Here is a 17,648-nt window from a genome sequence, read left to right as displayed (position 1 = left end):
AGAGGGATGAGAAAGCAACCCTGCTGCAGTTTCCATCCCTGCGATCAGTCTACCATTAGGATAGCAGGAACTAAATCCTGAGCACTGTCTAAACAGAAGAGAACCATAGCCGTCTAGAGCCAGAGAGTCACCTGTTAGGGTTGTTGAGCTTCTTACAGGCTCTCTGAACCTATTTAACCTGGAGGGTCCTGGTCGGGGCTGCTTTGCCTGGAGTCTCTTAGAATCCCAACCTGAGAGTCCAAACACGCCTGTTTCCACTTTCCAGGCTGAAAAAATAAAGTCCAGCTATAGCTGGAGAGAGGTCATGTGCCCACAGGACTTGGGCTCTACTCAGGCTGAACAGCATGGTGTCATTAGAACTTCACTGTGGTTTGCAACGCCTCCCTTCGGCTCATTAATGAGGTTATGCAATCAGTGTTCTATAAAAAAAACAAGCTCATTCAAGCCTCATCTGTCAGCTCAACTACCTGGGAGTCTCACGTCCTCTCTGCACTCTGGACCCTGACTTCACCGACATGAAAACTCATTACTTTCTCCTGGTGATGTTATTTTTTCTCTTCTCCCAGATGGAGCTGGGTAAGCTTTGGGAACTTGTTGATGGCTCTGGTTGGGACTGGACTTACCTAGGCTAAGGGGGAACATGTAATAGGTGCCTCCTGGTCTTCCAGGTCTAGTAACATATAGTATCCTGAGTAGTTTGTGGTCAACAGCTCTGGGCAGCAGCAAAATGAGCCTGGTATGGATTCAGAGAGTAGTGGGTATCTCCCAGCTCTAATGTTTGTCCCTAGAGTTTAGGAAATATCTTGTGTGGGAGTCTGCTTTGGTTGTGGCAAGATTCTTCACACCGAGAGACTAGCTTTTTGATCCAGAGGCAGACACTAGCTTCAGCTAGGGCTCTGGGTGGAGCCTCCCTGCTGCAGGCAAAGTGCCCCTGTCCCTTCACCAAGCCAGCTCAGCCAGTTGTAAATGCCTGGAAACACCAGGTATGCAGTCAAGAGATGACAGGTGAACTTTCACATTTCCTGGTAGCCATATTCTTCAGGCAAGATCTTACCAGCCAAATGGAAGTGCTTCACATCTGTCCAGAGGATACTCAGATTCTCTGGGCCAAAGCAGCTTGTCTCTGGCATAGGAAACAATACAACCCTGAAGTAGTGATTACGGACACATGTTCCTCATAGCCATCTCTCAAGGTCACACTGAGAAAGTAATATATTTCTGAGTTTTAGTTTACACATTTGTAGCAGGAGGGTTCTAGGGAAGAAATTTTAGTTGTGAAATTGTCTGAAAAATCCTGTTTTGTTCCTCTCCAGGTTATCATGCTAACCTCTGGAACTATGCATTTGAAAATAAGTTATGCCCCAATTTTCCCATATGAAATCTGGGTGCAGGTGAATTTTCAACACAGTGTTTTGCATAGTGATGCAATGGTCCATTAGAGAGGTAAAAAATACATTTAATAAGTTACCCCTTTCTAGGGTCTAGAAAATGCCAGTACACACAGACAACACAATACATGCTATTTGATATACCAGTCTTGGTACGTGTTTGGGAATGGGTTGGCTGGGGTGGGAATCCTTTCATGAATTTTCCTTTCATAAATTCATGAGAAGGAGAATTTTCCTTCCTTCTCATGGCACAAATTCAAGAAAATATAAAAGCATATTTTTCATAATGAAGACTTTTTATTTTTATCTAGTACTCTACATTTGATCATAGGCAACTCATTCGAACCACAGAAATTGGCCCACCTCCCAAAGGTGGGCAGGATCAGCCATAATTCTCGATACTCCATTATGAGAATGGAGCTGAAATCCAGGACCACTTATGCGGATTGCTATACTCTCTGTGGTAGTGCCATGCTACTGTACTCTTTCAGAATACAAATATTCCACTTGTATCATCTGCTAGTATAAGAATTCTCCAGCTGCTTATCAGGAAATAGCTAAGGGCAGAGTCTATCTCATCCCCAAAGCCAAGATTATGGTACTTAGATCCCCCTGAGTCCCAAGGACCAAGGAACACCATTAAGGAACACTGAGTCCATTTTGACCATTAAGGAGCACCTGCTGTAGTGCTGAGTTCAATTTTGACCCTAGTGAAGGGCACTATTTAGTAAAAGTATTTTTCTCTGGGATTGATACCTGCTATGGCCCCTGTGCTCTAGGTGGGGAAAAAGAATACATCCCCTGAGTGTCTTTTGCATTAAATATGCAGGCTCTCAAGAGTCCCCAGAGCCAGGCTGCTGCTGGACCTTGCATGTGCTTGGATTAAGTTTGGTGTGTGAAATGTGACAGTTTTGATTTGATTTTTTTGATATATTCATAGATTGTAGGTAAAAATCATGTAGGATTGTAATATACAAAATGCTGTTTTGGGGAGTGCATACACTGTAAAACAGTTATGTCTAGCTAGATACTGTAGCCATCACTTCATGCATTTGATGGCATTGCCAATGTGTTGTCTTGTCCTATCTACACTGTCTGAGCCCGTGCTTCTTTCTGAACTCAGAGTTTGGTGTGAAAGATATTGAGTTCTGTTTCTGGAAGGCTGTATGGGACTAGCTCAATTTCGTGTCTCATTTGAGCACTCACAGGTACCAGTCCCCCGCCCCTACCCATGTCTGGTAGAGTCCTTAGACCTTGCCTCATCTAATTGTTCCATGGGACTCCACAAGACAAGACCATCTAGTTGACCAGCTTTTCTTCCTGGCAGATAAAGAAATGGGATCCCCACTATCTCCCTGTACAAATTGTCTGTGAAAACAGAAATGAGGTCAACATAACAAGATCTCAACCTAGGTCTTTGGAAACCAAGGTGCTTGAGGCTGCCACTGAACAAATATTTAGTGAGCAACAAACATGAATAGATAAGTGTCAGAGAAAGCAGGAGGAGTCAGGGAGATCTCAGACTCTCTATAAACGTTCAACTCTAGAGGAAAACACTGTGTGTGTGTGTGTGTGTGTGTGTGTGTGTGTGTGTGTGTGTGTGTGTGTGTGTATGTGTGTGTGTGTGTGTGTGTGACACTGAGAAGGCTTCTTTGAAGAGGCTGAAATAGAAGGAGAAACAGAACCCATTTTGGTTGGTGTGGTGTTTAAAATCTTCCCTCTTTCTCAACAGTTAACAGTGGTAAGATGCTGACTAAATTTAGGCCCCTGTCTTTTGCTGCAACCTTAAATGTGGCTACATTCTTACTCTACCATGATGAACTGGGCTGATCAGGGAATGTTACTGCAAACAGAGGTCCCTAACACAATCCTTTGCAGACTCCATCACTCCCTAGCACTTTGCTTCTGGTCGTTGGATGCAGAACTCTGAGATGCCTGGCTGCAGATGACATTGTATGTGTCAGGCAAGCAGATAGATGACATGGTTAAAAAATAGAGGGAAAGAAAGCAAGAGGACATTTACACTGAGTTCTCAGAATACTCTTAAGAGGAACATAGAATCAATGTATACATTTTATGGATAAACAACAGAAAGTTGGGGGTTTGGTTCCAAACCTTAGTGGGGTTATGTAAGGAGACACTGGGTGGGGGCTTGAAATCCTATAAGTAAATCCAGGGATGGTCAGGGCCAGATCAAGTGAGACAGAGACTAGGAACTCCCACTAACAAAACTATGTCTCCTCCTCCTGCACCTGTCTTCTGTCCTTAAACCCTGAAGGACTGAGAATTAATCCAACCCACTACTATAGGCATTCACAACTCCACAAACTCCTATCTTCCTCACCTGCAAGCTCTAGACACAACCGTGTTAGGTTGAGCCTATTCCCTGCCTCAAAGCAGACAAATGACTCCAGGCACTAACACTGTTTGAGCTTAGTCAATAACCTGGCCTCTTCAGTGTCTCATCCAGGAATCCCCACCCTGACCTGATTGTCCTAATTCTTCCTGCCTCTTCCACTTCCTGTAAAAGCTTCCAGTAATAGAAATTCACCTTCTATGGTGTCCAGATCCCATCTAGAAACCACAAATCTTGTTAGCTCAAAAACCAGCCATGCAGCCTCCATATTTGGAGAAGACCCAAATATGTTAGTTAGTAGGAAGTAAGGGTCAACAGACATACTCCAAAGTAGCATCAAAGCAAGGCCATGGGTTTCACTTCACAGCTAAAGGGACAGCTCTGTGTCATCTGTGTCCTAGGATCTCTTCCACATGGGGACTAGGCCAGGGCTGCTCTACAGTCAGAGAGGTTGGTGACAAGGACACACACCCACTTGGGTTCCTGCATTCTTTCACTCAATTCCCCAAGCTCCTGGAAGGGATCACCATTCACACATTCTCTCTCAAGAAGACTCTAGATGAGCAGAACATTCAAGCTCTGTGATAGTAAACAAAGGTGCTGCAGAAGATTGAAGTTTCCTGCTGAACTTGATATTGGGAGCTATTTGAATTAAGAAAGCCTGACTTATTTCATCCCTGAGCTGGTTTGACCTTTGGTTGTTTTTTCCTGGGAGTGGCAAGTGTAGTTGATTTCCTCCCCTTGTGGCCTAACAGAGTGATAGACACATCCGTCCTCCTGTCAAGCCTCCACTCACGACTACACAAACACCCCATTCCAAGTTGACATTGACTTTTATTTTTAACACCTCCAGTTGGAAGAACCAGATTCTTCCTGGCCCCTCCCCAGCAGTCTGGCAGCACATTTCCTTGTCCTGGCCAAGAGTTAGACTTTCTCTCAATAGCAAGACAGCAAGGACTCTGATGAACTATGTTTTATGATTGACATTCAGCCCCTGCTCACCATCAAGCCCATGGTGTAGGTCTGAAATTACTACCAAAAAACTGTAGATGATTCATAACATCTACACTCCGTCCCATGGCCTTGACCTCTTTGTAGGTGTATGTTCCAATGGCAAGACTACCTGTAGACCCAGTGGGAGAGATGGGTGAATTGGGGCCCCAATTTTTCTGACACCATTGTTCTTTGGCAACCCATTCCATTTCACCTGAAGTTTCTTTTATCTAAACACCTTATCTTTTCATCAGAAAAATTTCAATCTCCCCTTGCAATGTTCATTTTAAAACTTCACATTTGCCTATTATTGTATTACACAACCCTAGAGTCCCACCCACAGATCTCAAGGTGGATTCAAAATGAAGAACTGAAGATACAAAGTCCCAACAGCCTGATGGGTGCATGTTCATTCTCAGATTCACACATGCACATGTACACACACACACACACACACACACACACACACACACACACACACACAACCGTAGCTCAGTTGCCAAAAGGATACTTAGGAAATTTTATTTTCACAGATTTCTTATACAAAGCTCAAATATTACACTCAGTCTTTTAATATATTTTCTTCATTACTATTTTTGGTCATCCTTCCTTAAATCCTTAGGCATCTTCCCTATGCCAAGTCATGCTAAATTGATCTAAGTCTCATCCTAGTTTAGATAAGGTGGAAGTGGAGAGATGAATGTCACAACAACGTATTATTTAAAAAGTATGAAATTTTCAAAGAATAAATTAATAAGTAAAGAAGCATTACTGGGTAGAGATCCAGAATGTCTGGTATAAAATTAGGATTATATGTTATATTTACAAAAAATTAAAATATTATGAGTTTATGATAATAAACTCAGTTTTCCTGTCTTCAAGTTATATGTGGGGGGGCACTGTATTCCTTGGATAACTAAGAACAGCTATAAATGCAGTAGCCAGTCATGAGGAAGAAATGAGTAGCCTAGGGTGTGAGAATAAGGGGGATCTCACAATCTAGGTTTCTGCATTCTCAGTTGGAGAGGTGTCATGGTCTATGGTAGTTCACACAGGAGAGTTGTTCTGGAACAGAGTGTGGCTGGCATGATGACATTATACAGACAATACAGTGTAACTGGTTTTGTTGTATAATTTCCATACCTACATGCAATGTCTTGTGGTTATATCCAAAGCCCCATGGCTCTTCCAGGTCCTCCCTCGCCTTCCCCTTGTACAGCCTCAGTAGCCCACACTTACTCCATGGCACCCTCTCCCATATATGAGAGAGAACGTTCTACACTTAAGCTTTGTAGGACGGCTCATCTCCCATAAAATCACAGTCTGGCTCCCTACACCCTGGGTTTGGGTCCAGCACTTCAAAAATACATTAAAGTTGAGTTATTTTCTAGTTTATAATTCCTAGAATAAATTATAATTGTGTGGCTATGTCTGGATATGCACTATTCATAAATATTTGACCTAAGAATATATAAACGTGAGACTTATGAGTCTCACGTTTTTTTATGAACTATGTATATATGTGAATATATGTGAATATGAATATATAAACTTCTAGCACTTATGAGATGTTGCTGCCCTTACTCAGAGCATTCCCCTCTCTTGTTAATCCTCTCTGGGAATCAATCACAGACACACAAGCAATCACTTCCTAGTCTAATCAATTTGATAATAAAAACTAATCAGCATAGCAACTTTGACAAGAGCCAAATTATGACAACAGTGGAAGTTTATTTCTATGCCTTTTATTCTGCTTTTTGTTACTATGGCTCTTCAGTATAACTCTGTAAATGTGTGTGTGTGTGTTTGTGTGTGTGTGTGTGTGTGTGTGTGTGTGTGTGTGTGTGTGTGTGTGAGTATAGGGGATTGTGTGCATGCATGTGTGGGAACTACTTGCGTACTTGGTACTCAGAGAAGTTGGAGCAGGGCATCCAATCTCCTGGAACTGGGATTAAACACAGGTTTTAAATGATTGTGTGGATACTAGAAATGGAACCTGGGTCCCTAGAAGAACAGCCAGTACTCAGAACCACTGAGTCATTTTTCCCAGGCCATTTTTTTTTATAACTTGAAGTAAGATATTGTGATTCCCCAATATTCCTCTTTCTGTTCAGAAATACTTCAGTTATTTTGGAGTTCTCTGTGTTACTCTATACTTAAGGATTGTGTCTTATCCTATTTCTGTGAAGAATGTCATAGAATTATGATAGGGAATGCCTCTACTCTGTCGAAATTGCCTTGATGATTCATAAGTCTGAAACGTCTATTTCCTGATGTGTTCATTTTCTTTCTTTAGAGGTTTCACTGTAGAGGTCTCTAACATCATTTTTATGGATGTGTAAAATAATTTTGAATAAATTATGCAGGAATGTGACTTTTTTGCCAATTGAATGGGCTTGCTTTTCTTATTTCTTGTCTAGCAAGTTCTGTATTGGTGTAGAAGAAAGGTGCTTTCTCTTCTAGATGGATTATATAACTCATACTCTGCTGAAAATGTTTTCTTATATCTAAGAGTCCTTTGGTGAACTCTTTCTAGATTATTTTTAGATATAGGATCACATCATCTTCAATTGGGTATAATTTCTTTCTTTCCCATTTGTATCTTTTCTGTTTCTTTCTTTTGCCTTATTTCTCTAGTTAAGAACTCAAGTACTGTTGTGGTTTGAAGAAGAAATGTTTTCCATTGGCTCATATATTTGAATACTTGTTCACTAGTTTGTCATGCTGTTTGGTTATGGAACCTTTGGAGGTGGAGCCCTGCTGGAGGAGGTAGTTAGCTGGTAGTGGGCTTTGATAGCTTGTAGCTTTGCTTCACTTCCTGTTCTTGCTTCCTCTATATAGATCAAGTATGACCAGTCAGCTCTCTACTCTTCCTGCTTGGTTTTAGTTACTGTTGCTATATGTGGGGGTTTGAATAAGAATGGATTCCATATGTTGAAATACTTGGTCTTTAGTTGGCAGAGCTGTTTAGGAAGAATTAGGGCATGCATCCTTGTCAGAGGAGGTGTGTCATGGAGAATTGAATGTAAGACTTCAAAAACATTTCCACCTACCTAGGGTGCTCTTCTCTTGGTGTCTTCTTCATGGCTCAAGATGTGAGCCATCATCTGTCCCTGCTTACACACCCTTGTTCCAACATCATGGACTCTACTCCTTTGAATCTGTAAGCTCCAGTAAATGCTTTCTTTTCTAAGTTGTCTTCATCATGGAATTTTGTCACAATACTATAAAAGTAACTAAGATACCAAGCCTTCCCCACCATGATGGACTCTATCCCTCTGAAACTTTAGTTAGAAGAAAACCTTCCCACTCCTTAAATTGTTCTTTGTCATGGAATTCTATCACAACCACAGATAAGTAACTAAGAGAGAAGTTGGTTTCAGGAAAATGGAGCTTTGCTGTGAAAAGCAAGATCATATTATTCTTCTGAGGATATGGGAGAATTTGGAGCTTCAGACCAGAAAACCCATTGAATTCTGTAAATAGAGATAAATGAACTATTCTAGTGGGGCCTGGAAGACAGTAATTCTAAAGACTATTCAGACAATGGAGGTCTGGCTCATGAGGTTTCAGAGGAGAAAATTATTCAAATTGTACCTGACAAGAGAAACTTCATGAAATTTTGCCAAAGAATCTGGTTGCATCTGCCTGTGACCTGAGAATTTGTGTGGGGCTAAATTAAAAAGTAATTCATTTATTATGTTATTGTTGGGGAGTAAATTTTAACACAACATAGGGTTGAGTCTGTGGCATGGTTATTAGGACAACAAACATGGTAGGAAAATATTTTTTAAAAAGTACAGTTTGGAAAGCAAATGTTACTAAGAAAGTTAAGACTTCAATTGTGTGCTGAAAAGGAGTTTGTATTTGTTTAAGAGAAGCTGCATGATCTGGACAAAAACAACAGAAAATGTATTGTGAGGATAAGACCCCACTTGGATGGGCCTCCAAATTATGAAAGTGTTGTATTCAGAATCTTCTGCAACTGAGGTCCAAGTGGCCAAGGGCCATCTCAAGCTGGGTGCAGAACTTGATCATGTTACTCATGTGGTACTTTTTTGAACAAGAAAACTATGCAAGATTAAGGGAGAATGGTGGAGGCCAGGTAATGTATGTCAAAGTCAGAGTACTTTCAAGGAATCCTTGGGGGGAGGGGGGCATTTCATAAGGCTGTGATAGTGAAACTTGGGTTGCAGAGATCCCAAGATGTTTGAGATGTCAGAGCCATGAGATATCTGCCAAATTTCATATAGGAAATGGAACCAGGAATCAGCCTAAAAATGTATGTTGCAGGCAGCAAAGCTACAGAGTCAGTGTCATTTAAATCTATTGATGCAGTATTCGGACCAGGATGGGTTTCAGTTTTGCTTTGGTCTAATCTTTCCTCGGTGTGCCCATATTCCTTTATTTTGTAATGGTAATGTATATTCTTTTTGATACTAAAAGTGTGTTATTTGTTCTGTAAGTTTACAGGGGTCATAGTTAAGACATTGTTTTGGGTCTCTGAAGAGATTCGGAATTGCAACTGTCCAATACCAATAGTTTGCAACTATTAAAGACTATGAGGACTTTTGCAGTTGGGTTAAATGTATTCTCATCATGAGATGGCCATGAACCTTAGAGGGCCACAGGGAGAATGTTATGGTTTGAACAAGAAATATCCCTCCTTGGCTCATGCATCTGAACATGTCACCAGTGAGTGACTTACTCTCTTGGGGGTAGGTTATGTCACCAGTTTGTGTCACCAGTAAGTGATACTATTGTGGGTAGGTTATGAGAGCTTCAGGAAGGGCACCCTTGCTGGATGAAGAAGTCACAGGCTTCTGAAGTAATATAGCCTCACTCCACTTCCTTTTCTCTTTCCCTGCTTCCTGTGTAATGTGATCAGTTGGTTCCCTGCTCCTGCTGATATGTTTTTCCAGCTTTTTACCATGACTTCCCCACTATAATGGGCTCTATTCCCAACTCTGGAGGCATAGACCAATATAAACCTCATTTCTCTAAGGTGCTTTTGGTTACAATGCTTTATCACAGCAACAATAAGTAATTATGAGAAACACTCTATTAAATAGAAATTGTGACATAGAGTCAACCCCTTCCTGGCGTTAAAGGAAATACTTTCAATTTTTTCCCACCCAGTATAATGCTGGCTATGAGTTTGTAACATAGGAATCTTGCTATGTTGAGGTATGATCATCCTATCCCTGGTTTCCTCGGGGTTTCTGCATAATAGACATTGAGTTTACTCCAAGTCATTTTCTGCATCTATTGTCATGGCCATGAGAATCTTTTCTCTTTATCATGTTTATTGGTTATATTGGGCTTATTTCACACATGCAGAATTACTCTTGCACAAGTGGGATGAAATAAACTTGATCATCATGTGCTGACTTTTTAATGTGTCTCTGAATTATTTGCAAGAATTTTATTCAGAATTTTTAATCTGTTCAACAAGGAAATTGGCATATAGCCTTTTTTTTGGTTGGTGTGAGCCCTTATCTATCTTTTTTTGCATTGGTCTAATAACTACTTTGGATAATTGATTTGGAAATGTTCTTTTCCTTATTTTGTGGAATAGTATAAGGTTCTTTAAACCCCTGGTAGAATGCTGTAGTAAATTTCACTAGTAGTGAAGTTTTCTTTGTTGTTGGTGGTGGAGGGGTGGGAGGTCAGGTGGGGGGTCTGGTGGTGGGATGGGGGTCAGGTAGTGAGGGTGGGGGAGGGGGAGGTCAGGTGCAGGGTCAGGTAGTGAGGGTGGGGTGGTAGAGGGATAGGAGGTCAGGTGTTGAGGGTGGGGGTGGGGGAGGGGTGTGGGTGACTACTGCTTCAGTCTCACTGCTCTGTGGATCTACATCATCTCAATTCACTGTCCATATGTCAAATGCATCCAAGAATGTGTCCATTTATTCTACATTGCATAATTCATGCCAATACAATTTCTCGGGTATTCTGTAGTATCAGATGTAATACTTCCTCACTCATCTCCAATACTATTGACTTCATGTTCACTCTTTCTTCACTTCCTAGCCAATGTGTCCATGACTTTGTGTATCTTGCTTACCTTTTCCAGGAAGCAAGCCTTTGTTTTATGGATTCTTTACACGGTTTCTGGGTTTTCCATTCATTATTTTCAGTTCTGACTGACACTGTTTTACTGCCTTATTATTAACTTGGGGTTTGGATTGATATAGCTTATTTAATACCTCAAGGTGTATCATTATCTTACTTGAGAATGTATTTGCTTTTATTGTAAGCACTGATAGTTATAAATGTCCTTTCTAGGATGACCATTGGCATACACACAAGGTTGTAGTACTGGGTAATTTGTTGTTTCTGTTTCATTTGCTTCTAAGAAGTTTGTTTTGTTTGTTTAGTTGGTTGTTTTGTTGTTGTTTAGGGTTTTTTTGCTTTGTTTTCTCTTTTTTCCCCCAAGAAAGAGTTTCTCTGTGTAGCTTTGGATGGGCTAGAACTAACTATGTAGCCCAGACTAGCCTTGAACTCACAGAGATCCACCTGCCTCTGCCTTCCCAGTGCTGAATTTAAAGGTGTGTGTCAGCATCACCTGGCTTTTATAAAAATTTAAATTCCTCTCCCCTTTTCTTCAGTGACCTACTGATTTTTCTAAAGCAAATTTGATACATTTTCAGTATATTTATGTCTTTGTACCATGTCTCTTGTTGCTAATTCTTAATTTTATTGTATTGTAATCTGATAAAATACAAAATATTTCAATATTTATTCGTTAAAACTTGTATTGTGTAGTTTAGAGCCTTGGGGTGGGATAGTATATGGCTGTCCTTACAGTCGTTTGATCTATGCTACAGTTACTCTAATGTTTCTGTGTTCATTTTTGTCTAGGATGCTATCTTCTGACAATGGTGGACTGATAGCATTCATTAGCACTGAATCTTGATATATACCTCTCTTTATGCCAAATAGCGTTTTGTTTTTATGAAATTGGATCTACCAAACTGGTGACTATATATTGCAATCACTACATCTTCTTTTACATTTCTTTTTGAGATTGTCATGCACGAGTTCTGTACTTACGTCATTTCCACCCTAATCTCTCCCCCTTCAACTCTTCCTACATTCCCACACTACCCTCAAACTTATTACCTCTTCTTTGACTGTTAGTGTTCACACATAAATGCATACATATATGTAGAGACAGCCTGTTCTATCAATCTAGTGTTGTTTATATATGTGTGTGTTTAGGGGTAGAGAACCTATCATGGGCTCATCTCTGGAACAGACTCTCCCTCCCTCTCTCATTTATAAGTAGGGCTTCATGAGATGACCCCTCTCCATTGTGTAATGTCAAGTGATGGTGCAGATCTTGGTCAGGCGCACTCTATTGCCAAGGCTTCACAGGTGCAGCTCACTGTCGTATACAAAATAAGCTGATTCTCAGACAGTATCCTTACATCCCTCCCATCCCCTTCATTACATCTTCTTGATCAACTGCCCTTTATTACTGCCAAGTGATATTTTTCTTCATTTGGGGCTAATTTTTTATTTAAAATCTACTTGGTTGCAAATGAATAGAGTTACTCTTAATCCTTTTCAGATTACATTTAGTCAGAAAATTATTTCCATTTTTTTACTTTCAGGTTGTGTCTTTTCCAGTGCAATTGGATTTTATAGGCAACAAGCAGTTGGATCTTGTGTTTAGTCTAAGCAATCAGCCATCATGACCTTAAATTAATAAATTAAGGCCATTTATGTCTAAGACTATTGTTGAAAGTTTGTGCTAATTCCAATAATTTTTCCTGGTTTCATTCTCTCTCTCTCTCTCTCTCTCTCTCTCTCTCTCTCTCTCTCTCTCCCTCCCTCCCTCCCTCCTTCCCTGCCCCTCTTCCTCTCCCTCTCCTTCTCCCTCCCCCTCTCTCTTTCTCTCTCTCCTTCCCTCTATCCATTTTCCCTCCCTCTCTTCCCCCCTCTCTCTCGCTCTCCCTCTCGCTCTCTCTCTATCCATGCTATTGAGTTGAAATGTTTGATTCTTCCATATTTCTCATAATTTTCATTTATTAGTCTCATGAAATTTATGCTTTCCCAAGGGTTCAACAATTTTATTCACAGGATATAGGATGCTTTCTATTATCTTCTGCAATGCTACCACAGCAGTCATGAACTGTTTTAGCTGATGTCTATCTTATAAGGTCTTTATTCCCCTGTGTTCAGAGAAGCATTGCTAGATATAGTACTATTGTTTGAATGTTAGTTAGGTATATTTGCTCTAATAGCTGCAAATATATACCACTATGTTCATTCTCTTGTTCTTTAATGTTTGTACTGATAACTATTGTTATAATTCTGAAGAATGGGCCTTCATAGGTAACCTGTAACTCATGCCTGCAGCTTTCAGCAGTCTTTCTTTGTTTTATACTAAAATCATCTAAACTATTATTTGCCACGGATCATCCTTTCACTGGACACATCTATTTTGAATTGTCTGTTCTTCTAAAGTGGACAGTCTCCCTCTAGATTTTGTAACTTTCAACTACAATTCATAGGTTTCCCTTTTCTTTAACTGGTATCTCTTTCTATTGTTACCTGAAAGTTAACCTTTGTCAAAGATAACTTTAAATCAGTATATTCTGTCTTGTGACTTCTATTCTGTGATGATGCTTGGTTCTTGATGTTTGCTTTATTTCATGGTTTACATCTAAAATCTGCCTTTGCTGAAAGTTTCTTCCAACTTGCTGAATTTCTCATCCAAGTCTCACAGTAATCTTCTCGTTTCACTTATCTTTGAATTCTTCCTGACTTAAAAGCCAGATGTTGAATGTCTTCTCTGGAATTTCAACCATTTCAATATTTTGGATTCACTTTATTGAAGATTTAAGAAATGTGGAGTCACCGTGTTACCTTTCCTCTCAGTCTACATTGTAGTCTGTGCTTCTCCCCTTTTCTACTCTTGTGGTTTTGCAGGTTAGTTGATATGGGTCAGAGATATCATTGGAGATATCTCTGATGTCTAAACAAATTAGAGCAGAAAGAGTGGTCCCCAGGCCAACCTCTGATCTGACACATTGCTCACTAGGACTGCTACTAGGCTGAATTCCTGAGACTGCCCTCGACACACAGGCCTATAAATGCAGTAAGTGTAGATGCTGGCTGTGGACTGATCAGCTGGTAAGCTGAATCTGTGAACCATTAAGTTGCACATCCCCTTACACCATTGGTCCTCTATCCCTGCATGTGAAGTCCCTGATAGTGTAAAAAAAACCCTCAGGCTGTGTGTGTGTGTGTGTGTGTGTGTGTAGATAACATTATAATATGATGTACTATATGTCACAGTATGTGATATAATATATGGCAGAATAATTATATATGTTATATATGTCATAATAATATCTATATATATATTTAATACATCAATTAACTCTTTGAAAGTTCCATGCATTATATTTGATGACGTTTACTCCTCTGCAATTCCTCCCAGATTCACACCCCACTTCATCTTCATCCAATGGTTGTTTTCACGCTTGAATGATGTTAGTGTTGCCTATATCTTAGTGTGTGGCCATTGACTAGAGGATAGTTGATGTACTAGGGGATGAGCCCTTAAAGTAACAAACCTGAAAGATATAAACCACTAAGAGCTTCCTCAGCTAGGTCTGAGACTTCAGAACTACAGTGCCCTACAAGTTTAAGTCAGACAAGCATGCATAGATAAATGCATTTTCAATATAATATTTTATTAAGTCTTTGAATTAATACAATATATTTTGGTCATTTTCACCTTCCTTCCTACAGTTCTCCCAACACATCCTAGATCTACCTTCACATCCCCATCTCTCCCAACTTCATAACACCCCGCTCTTTTAAATAATTTACTGAGATCAAGTTATGCCACCAAATTCTTAAAGGTTTAGTACCATCTGTTGGAGCAAGGTTGACTATCAGGGGCTATATTTTGAAAGAAAATGGAATCTTTGTACCCCTAGAAGCTATCTAGTATCAATAGAATTTTGGTTCAGGATAAGGGTTCATGAACCTCTCTTCATCCTGGAATATTGAAGTGTAGCCTCCATAGCCTCAAGATCAACTCCATAGCAATGGCCTTTAAGAGAGAATTCCCTTAAGGGCTACCAGCTTGTCTGTCTTGCATTTACCAAATGTTCTCAAATCTTTGGAGTTACAGCTGAAAGTCTAAACATATCTGTTCTCCCCTTGTAGGTGCTGGCATTCTCACAAGTCTTGGACGCAGAACAGATCAATACCGATGCCTCCAAAATGGAGGATTCTGTCTCCGCTCCAGCTGCCCATCTCATACCAAACTACAAGGAACATGTAAACCAGATAAGCCCAACTGTTGCAGGAGTTGACAGTGGTTTGAAGAATGGACATAAAGGACAAGCAAGGGATTGTAAAATTAGTGTTTTAATAAATGAAATGTTTTTGAAGTTTATTTACATCATCTCAAAATAAATTTTATGCCTCAGTTTAGAAGAGCAATCTTTTAAAAGTGTTGGGCTTAGAACAAGAGGTGGGAAAATCCAGAACATCTGCCAGGCCCTGAGTAATGACGGTCACAATTCGAGTGACACCACTTCTATGTAATTTTATCACATGCAAGATGCACCCAGCATAGGAAGTTTACACAGAATTGAACAGAGAACACAGTCTCCTATGATGTAAAAGAGGATGATTCTTCAATAGTCTCAGCAGTTAATCCTATGGCACCCTCTCTGCAACCTTAGCATTAGAAACCCCTTTATAACTGTAAGTTGTCCAACCAAAGCTCGTCCTCCATGAGTAATCTCTGGACTTCCTGGTAATTGCTTTTAAAAAAGATTAGGCCACAACTTTCAAATCTAATTGTGTATCACAAATCTGTGTTAGGACTGGGACATCTGTGTTTCAGGTCTTCCACGGTGTGATGTCTGCAGATATGCGTGAATGGATGAAAGAAATTATGACATTCAATTTTTCCTGAAAATGCTCTTCCATCTACTGATGGCACACATGATGTGGTAGTTTTCAGAACCTGCCTCCACCACTTCGTCTTCAACTCTTAGTAGGCAAACGATAAAAAACTTAAAGCACTTGAAGCTTTATTCCCCAAAACAAAGTCCTATTGTAAATAGAATTTATCTCCAGTCCATACTAATATCCCTCAATGAGACGATCATTTCTATAGAGAAAAGCTGAGTAAGGAAGATGCTGACACTGGGGAGGACATTAAGTCGACTCAAATATTCTCAGTAATGCAGACACAGTGGTTTAAATCCATGTTTTTAGTCATTTCCTTAACCTGGAAACCTCAGCAAGAAAACTAAATAATTCTTCTCTGAGAATAAACCCCAGTGAAGATGGATGGGGTCCCTTCTTTCTATACCTAACTTAGGTTTTCAGGGTCTGCTCAGGTCTGATTTCAGATAGGCAACCTCTACTCACATGATGGGGTGTTCTATGTAAGCTGTGTAAGTTCAGGTAAGTGGTCATATAACACTCTGTCCCTGATGGATAACATATAGTAATGTGTTGAACCACTTTCAGTAAAGAAAGAGCAGCAGTGTAAATTTTCAATAGAATATAGGCTTCCTCTTCAGGAAGATCTGCCTTCTAATTCATTCAAAGAGTCATAGATAGATAGATAGATAGATAGATAGATAGATAGATAGATAGATAGATATTTTGTGTATATACATATATAGATAAATACATATATACAGATTAAAAATATACATATACAATATGTTAATATATTATATCAATTAATAGATATAATATAAAATAATATAAATAGAAACTATAATATAAACAGAAATATATGGGTTTGTATCAGTTAATAGACCAAAGCCAACCTATATATTGACTTTCTTTTTCTAATTATTTATTTTATGTATATGAGCACAGTGTTGCTCTCTTAACACATACCAGAAAGAGGCATTGAATCCCACTACAAATGGATATGAACCACCATGTGGTTGCTGGGAATTGAACTCAGGACCTCTGGAAGAACAGTTGGTGTACTTAACCACCGAGCCATCTTTTCAGCCCATATTGACTGTTTCTTAAAGCTCGAATAGTACTTTCTTCCATTTGACTTAGAAATTATCTGCTTATACCAATGACAAATGAAATTTAAAAAGTCAAAGAACAGGTTTTCAAGAATACTTAAGTGAACAAGAAATAAAAATCATTACAAGGGGAAGCATTATAATGGGAACAGATGAGGTGTGGCGAACCTTAGGCATATTGAAGAAGGTGGAGCACAGGAGAGTTTTCACAAATAAAAATGATGATTACACCAAAGATTTTAGAACAATACACCTTAGTGACTGTCTGCACAACATTATGACCAAGAAGCAAGTTGAGGAGGAAAGGATTTATTCAGCTTACATTTCCACATTGCTGTTCATCACCAAAGGAAGTCAGGACTGGAACTCAAGCAGGTCAGGAAGCAGAAGCTGATGCAGAGGCCATGAAGGGATGTTACTTACTGGCTTGTTTCCTGTGCCTTGCTCAGCTTGCTTTCTTGTAGAGCCCAGGACTATCAACCCAGGGTTGACACCACCCACAATGGACCCTCCCACTTTGATCACTAATTGAGAAAATGCCTTACAGCTGGATCTCATGGAGGCATTTCCTCAGGGGAGGCTCCTTTCTCTGTGCTAACTCCAGCTTGTGTCAAGTTGACACACAAAACCAGCCAGTACAGTGACAATGATCAATGGGAGTGATCACAACCCAGTCTTGAACACAGAATTGCTGGCAGATGTCCTTGCAGAAGTTCCTGCTGAATAAAGTTGTGATGGCTTCCAATCCAGCTGGTTATTGTGACAGTTAATAGCAGGTTTTGTGGCTGAGATCTTTCTTTTAACCTCCTGGTCTCCTTTGCATTTTGGGTAGGGTTGACAGAGGTGATTTAATTTTTACTTTAATAGCTATCAGTTTTT

The 17,648-nt window shown here is 39.9% G+C and overlaps 1 protein-coding gene across 1 annotated transcript; it reads left to right on the top strand.

The window, feature by feature from the left end:
• The first annotated feature begins 449 nt into the window (after positions 1 to 449).
• Defb1 (defensin beta 1) lies at positions 450 to 15,192 on the top strand. The gene is made up of 2 exons (NM_031810.2): positions 450 to 576; positions 14,923 to 15,192. Exons 1-2 carry the CDS (start codon positions 516 to 518, stop codon positions 15,069 to 15,071), a joined length of 210 nt encoding a protein of 69 aa, NP_113998.1. The 5' UTR covers positions 450 to 515; the 3' UTR covers positions 15,072 to 15,192.
• The last annotated feature ends 2,456 nt before the right edge of the window (positions 15,193 to 17,648 follow it).

Source organism: Rattus norvegicus, chromosome 16 (genome assembly GCF_036323735.1).
Source record: "Rattus norvegicus strain BN/NHsdMcwi chromosome 16, GRCr8, whole genome shotgun sequence".
NCBI lineage: Eukaryota > Metazoa > Chordata > Mammalia > Rodentia > Muridae > Rattus > Rattus norvegicus.
This window is presented reverse-complemented; position numbering and strand designations above follow the sequence as displayed.